We start from the raw sequence: 15,648 nt of genomic DNA, 5'->3' as shown, positions 1-15,648 counted from the left end.
GTCCTCTGTAAAGAACCTAAATAATGAAATGTGTGTAATCACATTCGCTATCACTGTCCATGTTTCCAGGCGAGAGAGAAGTTATGGATGTCTCTGGGAGAGGCTGCTCCTGTTCTGGTTCCTGTGTCACATGTGATGATGTGCATGAACTGCACGTCGGACTTCAGCCTAACACTGCGACGGCATCACTGCAACGCATGTGGAAAGGTAAAAGATGAAGTGTCAGCTCCCTCTTGTGTCAGGAAAGAGTTTTGTTTACTATTTAGTTGATTCACAGTAATGTGTTGACTTTATAGTGCACAGTTATTAACATAATCTATTACATTGCACATCTTGGATAATCTGACTACTTTTTGATTACTTTTAGATTTCTTTTGACCTAACTTTTTTTTATAACATTGGTTTGAATAGAATAATCTTGTACCATAAGGATAAAAAATACAAAAAGAAAGGGAAACTATTCCCTTTTTTTGCTATCAACAACATGAAGTGCATTAAACATTACATAACATCAGGGTTTCCTATACTAGGGTTTGGAACGAAAGAGGCTAATAATTAATAAAATAATAAAAAAGTTAAATTATAAGAAATAAAATCATTTGAAAATAAAAAATCTAAATAAAACACTTACTAAAACAGATTAAGATTTTTTAAATGTTTTTGAAAAAAGTATTTTATGCTCATCAAGGCTGTATCTATTTGATCAAAATACAGTATAACTAATATTGTGAAATATTATTTCAGTTTAAAATAAAGTGCGGTACTCAAAAACATTTGTTAAAATGTTGAATGAATAGAAAGTTCAAAATAACAGTATTTATTTGAAATAAAAAAAATTAGTAACATTATATAGATGTCTTAACTGTCATATTTGATCAATTTAATGCTTACTCGCAGAATAAATTTATTAATTTATTTTAAAAAAATCTTACAGACCCAATCTTTTAAACATTAGTGTATACTAAATATCAGCATTAAATTCTACTGACTATTGACATTAGCATCTCTTCTTTATTCAAATGATTTTTAGGTTGTGTGTCGTTCCTGCTCGCGGAACAGGTATCCTCTAAAGTACCTGAAGGATAGGATGGCTAAAGTCTGTGATCACTGCTATGCTGAGCTTAGGAAGAGGGGTAAGACTGCAAAATTATGCAGTGTGTTATGCAATTTAGGATTAGAAATTGTACAGAAATTGTTCATGTAAACTGTTCACTTTGATTGGATGCTAATCTGAACCCTTTAAAGGGATAGTTCCCCCAAAAATGAAAATGTTGTCATCATTTACTCACCCTCATGTTGTTCCAAACCTGTATGATTTTCTTTCTTCTGTTGAACACCAAATAATATATTTTAAAGTATGTTGGTAATCAAACAGTTGACAGCACCCATTGACTTCCATAGTATTTTGTTTCCTACTTTGGAAGTGGAGGGACTCATCAACTGTTTGATTAAGAACATTCTTTAAAATATATTCTTTTGTGTTCAGCAGAAGAAAGAAATGGATACAGGTTTAGAACAACATGAGGGTAAGTGATGACAACATTTTTTGGGTGAACTATCCCTTTAATATGTAGTGTCACAGTTAAAGTTATTTTTTAATATTATCCAAAATAAAATGTATTCTCAATATTCATCATTATTCATCTGCAATTGATTGTTTAAACAAAATATGCTATTTCCATTTGAAACATTTAAAATAATCTTGATTTCTGTCTAGTTAATGTCAGTGTATGATGTCTATGTAGGTGGTAATATTCCTGGATCATGTGCGAGCGCTAGTCCCCGCACAAACAGGGCCAGCAGGCCTCTCTCTGCTGTGTTCCAGAGCCTACAGCCGCCCAGCCTGTGGAGGAACAGAAAGAGCAGCTCACCTCTCACACAGGTACACACACACACACACACACACACACACACACACACACACACACACACACACACACACACACACACACACACACACACACACACACACATAAACTCTCCCCTGCTCCTTCACTTCCACATCTGAATCATTTTATGGTATTTTTCTGTCTAAAACATGATTACACAATGTGTCTAAAAAGACTCCATGTGTGCAGGTATCTGTGGGTGCAGAGGGGTCCACTATCAGTGGCAGTCTGCAAAGGCGCAAAAAGAGCAAAAGGAAGTGGAAGAGGCTGTGGTTCCTGCTCAAAGACAAGGTGCTCTACACCTTTAAAGCACGAGAGGTGAGGGGACCCAGAGTCTCCCACACCAGCACAGACACTAGATTACGTGCACACAAACACTCATATGCATACATGCACACAAAACAATTTTATTTTCACCTGGTCTTTAGTGACCCATATTTTAGTGAACAAACTACATTAGGGTGGAACGCGTTTAAATAATCTATCCAATCAGCTTGAGAGGAGGCCTATATATGCAGCCGATTCACCTATGTTCCTCAACAGTTTTCAGCATCCCTCCACCACCCCGTCTCCCCGAAGGGGGGAGTACCCGGGTTCGGGCCAAAATACAGAGTTTGGAGCCCTCTCCTCGGATAGCACGCCAAATACGATTATTATTATATCTGATTATTTGTAAGTGTGAACTTGTAAGTGTGAATGAACTGTGCGTTGGATCGATACCAAAATTTTGGCTTTGATAAGAGAGCCTCTGGTATGTTGCATCATTACTAATAGTCCAGGTGATATGTTAACTTTTTCATAAAAGCATGAAACTTGGTACTCTTGTAGAGTTTGGGGCCCTGAACATTTTCAGAAATGGAGCCATCGTAAAAACGCCTCGTGGCTGCCATTGGCGGCCATTTTACTTTCCGCTATAACCAAATTATGTATTTTGTACCATATCTCCTGAATCAAACATGATAACACAGAAAATATGATGTCTACCTCTATGTTTTGATGGTCAATGATTACAACGATACCATATACAACATCATAAACTGTTCAGGTGAATAGTTAATGGTGAATTCGGGGTTGTGAAAAGGAAATCACAGTATCTGAGAAACTAGGCTAGACTCTATAATATCATGTCTGTTGCATGCATGTTGTGTAGAGTTTAAAAAGCTTAATCCTTTTGTTCATTAACCTTGACAATACAGTGACTGTAAAGAGTAGAATATTCTACATGAGCTTAGCAACATAGCTTAAAAAGAATGTCAAACACAAAGATTTACTTCAAAAAAAATCTATTTCAGAAACACAGTTGTTTGATTGTTTTGTTGTTGTTGAACCTATTCTTCAATGTCTCCTTCACATTGACACAGAGCTGTGCACTTTAAGGAAGATTGTTTGCATTTGCAATGCCAACGGCAGCCTTTCTTGCAGCCACATTTTAAGGATGGACTGGCTTGCCTGTGGAAGAGTTGACCATGATGGTCTCCAATCGCTTGGGTCCATCCAACCCCAGTCTGTTGGAGATGGCATATTTGGTGCCACCTCAAGTGCTTTTCCCCAACAGTGTCCTCCTTGGTAAACTGCTCTTTTGAGGTGCTGCACTTTGTAAACAAAGACTATGCATTCACGCACATACGCATTCAAATGCGACAGTATGCACATACGAATTACGTGTTTGGTCAACAGGCATGTTGACCAAACACGTAATTCGTATGTGCATACTGTCGCCGTTTTCACAGATTTATGCCTTTGAAGTTTACTTAGAGATGAGAACGGTATCATTTTCAAAACTCGTTTTCAAGAGCTTGCACTTTGAAACCTATTTCGGAGTTTGCTCTTTCGGGCCACCAGGGTGCCGTTGTCGTGTGGATGAATGGCTGGAGTGCATTGAGGGTTGTCTGTTTTCTGTTGAGAACAGGGTTGTGTAAGCGGCCCCTAAGTTAATACCTAATGATTTTTACAATGGAAATGAATCAATAAAAAACTTACTTAAGCTGGACAATGATTTTCTCCTAGAGCTGCTGAATTTCCTATTATCACTGTAAAGCTGCTTTAAATCAATCTATATTGTAAAAAGCGTTATAAAAATGAAGGTGACTTGACTGCACCAGTGCATCCTTAGTTGGGGGGATTTGCTCCATTCCTCCTTCCTTTCTTTGTGAACAACTCAAGACGAGCTTGATCGATGTTGAGTTGGCTGCTAATGCGATCATAGAGGAGAATTGTGAAGAGCTCAACAATGGAAATTACCTCCTCTGGAATGCTTTTTTGACAGAGCCATGAAAGGCCTATGTTGCCATTTCATCTGCATTCCAGGTATCCCATACTGCCTTCTTGCCCCTGGTTGCAAATTCAGAGACTGTGTCACAGCCAGTGAAGGCATGGAATACAGGAAGGGCCTTGGATTTGTCAGGACCCAGAGACTTGGCAATCTCATGGGCAGGTATGTATATGAAGTTCTTGCCAGTCCTAAATGCCACCCACAACTCCTCAATGTCCAGCTCTGACACATGTGCTATGGCTAGAACCACAACAGTTGGTCCACAGTGCGCAAGGTGATCTTTTTAAATCCTTTTCTTGCAGCATCCACCGCATGGAGTAGCATCCTTGTATGTGCCTCTTCATGTGTGCAAGGTGTAATCTGATCTGATTCTTGTGGGTGAGATGATTGGGTCCGCATGTGTAAACAACTCGTTTGGTAGTCGACCTTTCCACAAGGTTCCTGGCCAGAAAGTAAAAGAGCTCTGTTTTGTTTTTATCCACTCTCATGAAGCCTTTGCCGTTGGTTTGTTAACTTGTCTTTTTCCATCCACTCTTGTTCTTGTCCCCTTTTCTTGCTTCTGGGACTTTAAGCTGGTAACTTCATAGCAGTCCCAAACAACATCCACTCTGTTGACCATTTCAAGTTTCTCTTTAATATAAGGTATGAAGATCTTGCTGGAAAAGTCATTTAAGGTTTTAGCTATGCCTGGTTTCAGCATGTTGATGACTGCTGACCCATATAATATTTAGACCTCACTGTCTGGGGCACTGCTTATACTGTTTCCCAGGCAGATCAGCTTTGTTTCCCAGGCAGATCAGCCTTGTTTCCCAAGCGTAGTCCACCATGAAGTGAGAGTGATGGAGGGTAGGCCTGATTTCCATTTTTGAAGAAGTTTTCATGGTTCCCATCATGGGTCTGACAGGCAACGTAGAGTTTGGAAAACAGTGCACAGTCATTTTTCAGCGGGTTTTGTCTGGGACTGTCCTCTTATCAGAGCTGTTTTAAAAAGAGGGAGCTTGTTCCTCTTCCAATGGACAGTGATGCATTTTGTGCCCTGCATCCTCTCTGCAACAAAGAGTTTGTACTGCTTTTGTCTTGGTCCATCCTCTGCAACTCGAACAGCATCCACAACAGCTTGGTCTGCTAATTCTCTTGAGTTCAGCTTCAGAAGGTTGTTGCTGTCCTCTGCGAAGGGGTTTCCCATTTCCTCAATCATGTCAGCCAACTCAAATGTTTTGAATTTCAGCTGGACACTTTTGGCCTGTTCACGATGTCAGTTTTCAGAGACACCCTTACTGCTGAACTCCATGGCATTCTCAAACTCATCACTTGGTACACACTACAAGATATTTGGGGTGATTTTGAACCAATTTCTCCCCTTCCGACAATGCCAGGTAAAGTCGCGATTATCTTGATGGTTCTACAAATGATCTTATCAGATTTTGCTCTGGTGTGAGGTGTGTTAAGAGTGACCGAATCTGCTCGGAAGAACGCGGAACCGGCCCAATCTCGAATCAAATCAGAAATCCTGTTGTGTTGGGGGAACCCCGAGGACAAACGCGCGCATGCTCTGGAGATTATCACGTAAAACGAAACAATACCCAATCAGAAAGCGAGCTGACGGAAGACTCACCTCCAGCTCATGCTGTAACATGTAAAGTTCATGTTCACACCATCTCCATGATTCCATCTAACTTTTTTTCCCCCGCAAATTTTCTGTAAGGGTAGGGACACACCCAACCCACGCCAAAGAACGAGCGCTGATGAAAGCCAACTGTGTTGGAACACACCGGAAAAACTAAGTCGGCCGACACTCAAAAACTGTCCGACGGCCGACTGCCGGCTTGGTGTGTCTCTGGCTTAAAAAGCAATCCATACACTATAAGCACCATTTCTTCATGCAAGTTGTCCGCCAAGTCACGTTTGATGCAAGACATTTTGCGGGATTTCCCGTGTTCACAGGCGGGACACTGTTGTCTGTGAATGGAATCTATTTGTGTGTGGTGTGCTTTCCTGGTCACATTCGCGGCACTCCACACTACAGAGGAACAAAACAGATAAATCTACGATTTTTTATCGTCATATTTGTGGTTTCTCACATTTTGAAAATATTATACGATTTTAAAAATCTTTTAGTGTGTCCCCAGCTTCAGATGATATTCTCAGATACTGCAATTTCATTGTAATCCTTCTCACAATGTCACTGAATTCACCATTAACTATTCACCTGAACATTTTATGATGTTGCAAATGGTATCATTGTAATCCTTGACCATCAAAACATAGGGGTAGACATCAAATTTTCCATCCTATCATGTTTGATTCAGGAGATATAATAATAAAATACATAATTCAGTTATGGTGGAAAGCAAAATGGCCGCCACGATGCGTTTTTGCGATGGCTCAATTTCTGAAAATGTCTGAAAAAGTTTCATGCTTTTATGAAAAAGTGAACATAATTTTCACATATCACATGGACTATAAATCAAGTTCAAAAATACAGTAAAAACAGTAATATTGTGATATATTATTACAATTTAAAATAACCGTTTTCTATTTTATTATATTTTAAGTGCAATTTATTCTGGGAGGGCACAACTGAATTTTCAGCATCATTGCTGATGTCAGGTCAGGGGTATAGCCATCATTTCAGAAGTGAGGGGGACAGAGATGTCAGGTGTAATACCAGTTTTTATCTTACCTTTTTATTTTGTATCGCATCTCTTGCTTTTAATTCGTTAAAAAAATCAAATACACTGCTGAACAATAACAATAACACTAATATCTATAATATTTTTCCTATGTACTACATGTACTACAAACACTTGTGCATTAAGTCCTCATGGATTTCATACAATGTAAAAAAATAAAAAATTATTATTACAGAATAAGGCAGAAAATACACAGTACCTGTCAAAAGTTTGGAAAACATTCATACAATTGTTTAATGTTTTTGAAAGAAGTCTTTTCTGCTCACCAAGGCTGCATTTATTTAATAAAAAAATGCAGTAAAAACAATTTAAAATAGCTGTTTTCTATGTGAATATTTTGTAAAATGTAATTTATTCCTGTGATGGTTAAGCTGAATTTTCAGCATCATTACTCCAGTCTTCAGTGTCACATGATCCTTCAGAAATCATTCAAATATGCTGATTTGGTGCTCAAGAAGCATTTCCTATTATTAACAATGTTTATTTATTCAGTGTTATTAAATTAATTTTTAAATCTGACTCACTGAACTGTGCTAAATAAAGGTATTTTTCATGGGTCAGGTACTGAAATATGCAGTACCATGTAGCATACAACCCCTCGCGCATATTTGAACTGTCTTTCTCTTCTGTGTCTGCAGGATAAAGTGGCATCTGAAAGTCTTCCTCTGCAGGGTTTTACTGTGAAGCTGTCTGATCGATCAGAGGGGGAAGACACAGACAATGTTTTCCAGCTCTACCATAAAAAAACACTGTATTACACCTTCAGAGCAGATGACCAGAATACTGCACGCAGGTATGACACACAAGAGTCATGAAAACACGTTTAGAGAAAACAGACTTGAGATGATGCATTGTCACAAATTAAATCAACAGAAATATGTTAAATAAACTGTTATTTTGCAGGTGGGTAAATGCCATGGAAGAGGCCACAGTGTTATAGTATCCAGCTATCTGCCCAGATGACAAGAGGACTCTGGGCAGGGTTCCCCAGACAGCTAAACCCATTATGGGCTTACTCCTATGACATCAGAGTCACCTGTGCCTGAGAAACCAGCGGAATCACACCACAAATACCTTCGTTTTTTTAAATCTCTATCTTCTTTTGGCTGCTGAATTTCAGGACAGTCACACAAGGCATGTCATGCTCGGTGTTTGTTTGTCCTGTGCCTCACCTACTTCACAGACTAATTCAAAAAAGTGCCAAATGTAAACTGTGCAGTCCAGTGAACGATTGTTCTGAAACTACTCACGTGTGTCGAATAAAGGAGAATGTTCGTTTTTTAGAAACTGTAACTACCTTTCTATATGCAGATATAATTCAGTGCTGTCATTTTATACATTGTAAAATTCAAAATAAATTAAGTACAAGGCATTTGTTATAGTTTGGATGAGTATGATTAAGCCAATACAGGCTTGTTATAGACAATATATTGTTAATTTCCTTAAAACAGCTGAATGTTTAGCATGCCATATCTTACCACCTCAGATTTAAAAAGTCCATGTTTTATATACAAATGACATCATGTGATTATATATATGGATTTGATGGAACTGGAACGAGCTGTACATTTTACAATTCCGTAATATATTTAATATGCAGCTATATTAAGATATTGCTATCATCTGCTGTGATTCATTTTTATCCTCACGTTTGGGAGTTATTTTACATCTGACTCTGTACCCTTACAAACATTACCATGGCAAACATTGTTTTCACTAGAATACCACTACAGTTGTTGTTACTATTGTGAAGCTGTGCTAAACATTGGCGTCATACATAACACAGTAAACGTATTGTTTTAATATGATCCTATAGCCTATGCATTTGTGATAAATAACAGCGTATGGTTCATATGCGCATGCATTTCCACAGCGCATGTTTTCTTTGGCATAGTTCAGTAAAACCTCGATGTAAATCAGTATGGAAATGTTGTAGCCTACATCTGTGTGTCGGTTAAATGTTTCATTAAAAATAACAAAGTGTCATAAGCTTTATGTAGAGTATCGACCTTAAGCAGTTTTGGAATTGGGCCATCGTCGAAAGTCGCATTATTCCACAAAGATATGTTTAAAAATGTCTGTTTTTTAAAACATGAACATCATACAAACGCTCAAACTTGCATTTTTGAATGTGTTGAGGAGAGTTTTGTTGTAGCCTATATAGGCTATTCATCTCACTGGAAAGAATCTACATAACTGAGCATTTTTCTGTTCGGTTATATTTCTAAAATCACTCTTTTTTATATCATGTTTGTTTTTATTTGCCTTTGAATGTTACATTTGAAAAAAGCTGTATTCTGTAAAACAGAAGAAAAAAAAAAAACTCCAGTAGGGGGAGAGTGGGGTAACATTTTTTTTATTTATGTTAAGAAATTTCAGGATGTTTACAATTGTTTTAAATTATCAGAATACATCTATGACGAAGGGCAGGTTTGGGGTAAGTTGCTCCATCTGAGTGTAAACTGACTATATTAATTGATTCGAACACGTGAAATTTTAAAGATAATTTACCTCTTAAAAACAAATTTAATAATCAAATTTCCTATTTCTTTCTACATATTTCTTTTCTTAAAGCAAACAACAAAACCAAATTAAGTTGTAATTTCAGTATCTTTAATGTGAAACAATAGGCTATGTTGTACCCTTCCCAAAAACAGACTAAACAGAGAGTTTGTTAAGTAATATTAAATACAATCTGAATTAGAAGGATTTAATCAATTTCACTGAAACTAATAAACATTTAGTCAAAAGGTTATTGGCATGGTTTTCTGCAATGCCGAACATGTTAGGCCATTATGGACTACAGGTGGAAATATATATACTGTATATATATATGATTATAATCTGGTGAAAAAGCATCTTCTAGTAGAAGGATTTGGTGGAATTGTTCCTAAACTCAAACTAAAAGAACAAGATAAACTAAACCAGTTGTGTAATATTACATTGAAATTATACCAGTTTATAGGCTACTTCAGAGATTTAACTTAACTGCCTTATGGTGGGGTAAGTTAAAATGCAGGCTCAATTTACCCCACAGCATTTGGCTCACTTTACCCCATAGCTGCCATTTTGGACAAAGCTAGCTTACCAATTCAGGCTAATATTTAGCTAAATGATTTGCATGGGTAAATCACCCATATGGATCATAAATATTTTTAGACCTGGACAAATTTGCTTTGATGTAACAGCCATTACATCTGGTATGCTAAAATTTTACTTTGACAAGCCAAAAACAGTTTTTAAAGTAAATGTGTGCCTTCCACTCTTCCACTGCTTTTTCACAATCTGGTCAAACTGGTTCCAAAATATATGGTCACATAACAATAAAAGTGTATGGTTGCCAAAAGTAAGGGGGTGGGTGAATTTACCCACTGGCTCATCTTACCCCACTCTCCCGACTCAGTTATTTATTTCCATATTCATAGGCCTATAGGTTCAATAATCCCCATAGACCCTATTCCTATAGACGACCATCCCCCTTTCCTTAATGCATTATTTAAAAAAAAAATTAAACAAAGACCCTGCATAAAGGAAAATAAAGAGTATAAAAGATAAATATATTAATAATTATATAATAACTGTGAAAGACTTTCCAGCTATTCATATACAGCCTCTAGGGGGCGACACATACTTAAACAACGAACAACCAGTCAAGCTTTTTGTCTGTGATGCGGTATATTTGTTACTAAATATAAATATAAATAAGTGGTCAGATTTCGATACCATTTTAGTTTCTCCCCGTTATCCTACTGTAGCCTATCTATGATTAATAATTAGGATTATTTCATTACAATATCAAACCTAGCAATGAACGACTTAACTGTGATGACATAGGGTGCTTATTCAAGTCAAATGTGAAACCCATTCATCATTATCTCAATAATCTTCCTGAGTGTGAGCTCTATTATCAAACTGCAGCCTAGTAATGCGATATAAGTAGGTTAAGATAATTAGCTTTAATAAAGTGGTCTGTGGCACTTCGGCCAAATAAGAGAGGTTGATTAAGCAGCAGAATGCATAAATAATTGATACGACAGAAAAAAGCAGCAGCACAAAACATTTCGCCCTATTTCTTTTCATCCTTTGAAATATTAATGATGCACTGTGCTATTGTAGGCTCCACTGTTATTTTGACACTGATCTGGGATCAGTTTTCTAAACTTAAATAGACTATAAAGCTGTAGGGGAAAAAGCACATAGTGATGTCAGATCAGCAAACATTTCATTAATAGTCTCTGTTGTCGGGACTAAATAGACTTCATTAGACTGAGCTTTACTAGGTCATCCAGGACAGGACACAAAGGATATAAAAGAAGATAGAAAGCAAAGGACAGGAACGAAGACTGAAAAAGAGGATCCAGGGAATATCACAATAGAGTGGCAGTGATGGCGAAATGGCAAGAAAGAGAAAAAGGATGTTAAAGAAGGAAAGTGAGATAGAAATGGGACTGTTCTAGTTGCCACACTCCCTTGAGTTCCCCTGACCCACTAATGAAAGAGTAATTGATCAATTCGAAGCATTTAATTGCTTGAAATGTCATTTTTATTAGATCAGGGACTGCATTTTTGTTACCATGTCGGTTGTGGCGAAGTACGTGTACAGGTTGATGAAAAATGAGCTCATAACCAAGTTCAGACACAGAGACATTCAGCATAAAGGACAAACTGCCTTTATGTCTCCACTTCCTCTCTTCAAGTGTCTGTACTATGACCATCAAACCAGTACTGTACATACAACGACTGCCTATCCCTCATTTAATAGGTTACTGAACAATTGACACCATAAAAAGAATAAATACCCTTCAATCTTTACAGACCCAGAGACCCCCCACCCCGACCCTTCAGTCAAGTCAGGGACTTCTTATAAATAAAGTGTATTCAATTTTCTCAGGAACAGTTTTTCAATGACACTTTCTGAAGGTTACCCCCAGTAGGTGGTGACAAGACATTTACTTGAAAGGGTTAGTTCACCCAAAAATAAAAATTCTGTCATTAATTACTCACCCTCATGTCGTTCCAAACCTGTAAAACATTTGTTCATCAAATGAACACAAATGAAAATCTTTTTGATGAAATCTGAGAGCTTTCTGTCCTTCCATTGACAGCTACGCAACTACCACTTTGACACTTCAAAAAGTTGATATAACTAATCCATATGAATTGAGCACTTTATTCAAAAATTTTTTTGAAGAGACTTGATCGCTTTATATGATGGACAGATTTAATTTAGGCTTTGAGGGTGAGTAATTAACGACAGAATTTTCATTTTTGGGGGAACTATCCCTTTAAGTTCTTAATTGAATCTCAAACGATTCTTTCAAAACACAGATTAACTCACGAACTAAACAAGGTGCTCTCTGCATCTGAATATGCCTACTTCCCTACCATATATGCAAAAAACAGTACATGAAAACAGTGTCCGAATTCAGAGTATTCACAAATAGTATGTGAAAGGTTCCTGGATGACATACTACTTCAGGCGATATTCTGAGGTGAGGCGTTGAGTCCGAAATCAAATACTTCCCTTCTAGCATGTGGAAAACAGCATGCCAACAGAGCATGACAGTGACAACATGGCGGATGTGGCACGTCCGAATTTCATTCATATACTTACATTTGTACAATAGAACATATTTTTTTCAAGTTTCAAATCAAATGCGGTATAGTACTACAGTAGCCTATGCGATTTTGAATGCAGCAAGGACGGTTCTTCCGAACCTCATTGGTTCTTGCGTATAAAACAGTGCAGTTGATCTGCGTCCGAAATCGCATACTCCCTTGAGTAGGTAGGCTACCGATTTTGAATAAGTAATTACATCATGACCGCTAAAAAGTATGTTCTATATAGTATGAATGTGTGTAGTATGAATGTAATCTTGACATACATTCATACTACACACATTCATACTATACATACTTTTTAGCGGTCATGATGTAGCCTAATTACTTATTCAAAATCGAGACTTCATCTTCGCTGACGAAGCAAAAATACACAAAAATAACTGGAAATATTGTGTCTAAAATGTAAGTTGCTCAATACTGACGTCTTGTTTATTGAATCGTTGGTTCATAGAAATGAAGGTGTTCGTGTTGCAAGTACAAGGCCGCAAGTAATCACGGTCATGCTATTCGAACCAACGGCAAAATTGCGAGTGATTTTTATATGTGAATATTTTTATATTTTTTAAAAGAATTCTATATATCAGTTAATGGACCCTAATGGTACAAATTTAATTGAAGCATGATATAAAATGGTCATTGTAGTTCTACTATGGTAATTCTGAGAAGATCTAATAATAGCTACATACTGTATATGAATCGAGAACAGTGAACCTCAAAAGTTGCCCACACACAGGTGTCCATCTGTTCCTCAAGACCTAATGCACAATGGGCATGAAAAACATAAGATCCATTAGGCTTGGGAAGCATGACCTCACCTTCAGCAATACCCAGCTTTTGTGTGTTCATGAATGAGCTTCACTTTCATTACTGGCTCCAACTTTGGAACTTCAGAGTTTGGAGTGCTCTGTTCCTTTGTGCATTTGCCTGTTCGAAATACATTTGAATAGTAAATGAATGTCTTTTGTTTACAAACAGTCAGAGGTTCTGTTAACACTGCTCTCCCAAACCAAGATCATGTATTTCCAGGATATTAGCAGGAAATTTATTTCCGTTTTCCGTCACCCTCGCACAAGGCCAGATGAATATGTGCTATAAAAATGCTGCCTTAATTTTTTGAGTACAATCAACTTAGACGTTTAAGTCATTTCAACTTAAATTACATTAAACTGACTTAAAGAAATTGTTGAATCTTGTATAACTTATAAAAAAAGGTTGTAAATCGCTTAACTTATTTTGATGAGTTAAAGCAATGTAAAAACATATGTTGTCATAACTTATTGATCATATAATTTTTTTTACATATATGTAGCTAGCTACCACTTATTGAAATGTAATGGTTGGAATGTCTCAGAATGACTTGTCCACTGGAAATGACATTCTGTCATAGAATCCTACAGATCATTTTTTTATGATTCTTTGTTTTAGTCATGCTTGTGTTCCATACTTAATCAACATGCTCCGTGTCTTTTCCTTTGGTGCCAATTGTATGTAACAGAAAGATACCAAAAGGGACAGAAAATAAGAGACACAGAGTGAGGAACAGATAGCAGTCGATAACCAGACATGTTATTTTGGGGGGTTTCCTCTTTCCTCCCTAGCCTACTGGGTTCCTGTCATTACTCACAGACTACTGTTTGCCCTGGCACTGCAGGGAAACTGGCACTGAGTCCACCCTCGTTCCACTCCTCAGTGATCAGCCTCACTAACACACTAACACAGTGAGAGTGTCTTCACCAAGAGTGAACCATGCTAAATGTGAATGACAACTTGGTCAGGTTGGTGATGTGCTTATCCTTGAAAAGTTTGATGCAAACAATGCAAAGTAAGATATAATCAAGGCTACATTAAATCAGTGTTATTTTAGTTTTATTAATATTTTGAATTTATTTGTAATTTTTATATTTTTAGTTTTCATGATCATTTTAGTTAACTTTTTAGTAATGTGATTTTGCCTTTTTTATATTGCTATTTAGGTTTAATTTATTTCAGTTTTAGTTTTTATTTATTTTCAGTCCATAATTTTAAGTTTTAAGTTTTTCAACTAATATTTATATTTTATTTTATTTTATTTATTTCAGCTTTATTTTAATTAACATCATTTTTTAAAAATAGATTTAGCTTTAGTTTTTAGTTAATGATAATAACCCTGCGTTAAATACTTGTTCACTTGGTATGAGAACATGTTTTTTTGTTAAATATTTCTTAAATGACTAAATTTGGACATTTGTTTTTAAGGACATTTTTTATGTACTTTTGTACAATTTTGGTATTTTCTTGGGTGACCACTTGATATTCAAAGCAAAAGCTTTGGTCCTCCTGAAGTAAAACTAAGTAAAACTAACAGATTGTGTTAAGACGTGATCAAATGAATATGGAGATATATTATATAGGCTATGTTTTCATCGAGAACAATGGATTGCTAGAAAAAGAACTCATTCATTTAAAACTCATTACAGACTTTACTTAAAACATAGAGGCTCTAAAACAAAAGAAAGAAGAGGAAAGTAATAGCGAAAGAGAAGTGAGGCAACACTGATAAATTATATTAGAATGTGTGAGATAGGAAGGAAGAGGAGAGGAAAAATAAGGAGGTAAGAGAAACAATAAAGGAGAAGAAAGGAATAACTGGCAAGAAACAGTTCTATAAAATAGAAGAGAAGTGAAACCATCTTTCATAAACCCACGCTCAGTCTTCACTGAGCTTCAGAACTTAACTTTTCTCTATAATAACAATGGTATCTGTTGGATTGCAGTTTACAGTCAATTTGTTGCACACAAATGTCAGATTAGGGTAAGCGGTCATAGTTGGAAATTATACTAAATATAGAAACACTGAAACTCCGAGCTTTATACACCACAGACAGACCTAGATTGAAGGGGTGGGGCAGTTTATGAGTCAGCATCATGTGACTGCTGCTTCTGTGTGTGTGTGTGTGTGTGTGTGTGTGTGTGTGTGTGTGTGTGTGTGTGTGTGTGTGTGTGTGTGTGTGTGTGTGTGTGTGTGTGTGTGTGTGTTGTCCATACCCATTCCTTGTGTAGTTGTGAGGGCTGGCCTGAATGGAGTTCCCAAAGCTAAGGTTTCCATCAGGAATCTCCTGCCTTTAAAGGAAAGCACCTTTAACCATCAACAATGGTAACTCAACCAGTTCAAAGGTGGTTAAGTGAGAAACAT

At 36.9% G+C, this 15,648-nt stretch overlaps 1 protein-coding gene across 4 annotated transcripts in view; it reads left to right on the top strand.

Annotated features, from left to right (window-relative positions):
* fgd5a (FYVE, RhoGEF and PH domain containing 5a) overlaps positions 1-8,175 on the top strand; it is a 61,763-nt gene extending 53,588 nt beyond the window's left edge. For 3 of the 4 annotated variants that reach the window (XM_079856634.1, XM_079856635.1, XM_079856636.1), the window contains 6 exons: positions 70-207; positions 1,031-1,133; positions 1,746-1,882; positions 2,079-2,207; positions 7,493-7,647; positions 7,758-8,175. In XM_079856634.1, coding sequence (XP_079712760.1) covers positions 70-207; positions 1,031-1,133; positions 1,746-1,882; positions 2,079-2,207; positions 7,493-7,647; positions 7,758-7,794 — 699 coding nt within the window. In that variant the 3' untranslated portion in view covers positions 7,795-8,175. The remainder of the gene's footprint in view (positions 1-69; positions 208-1,030; positions 1,134-1,745; positions 1,883-2,078; positions 2,208-7,492; positions 7,648-7,757) is intronic. The other variant, XM_079856637.1, reaches the window with a different exon arrangement.
* Positions 8,176-15,648: the final 7,473 nt, after the last annotated feature.

Source organism: Squalius cephalus, assembly GCF_949319135.1.
Source record: "Squalius cephalus genome assembly, chromosome: 22".
Lineage (NCBI taxonomy): Eukaryota > Metazoa > Chordata > Actinopteri > Cypriniformes > Leuciscidae > Squalius > Squalius cephalus.
Note: the sequence above shows the minus strand (reverse complement) of the source record. Positions and strands in the feature narration are given on the sequence as shown.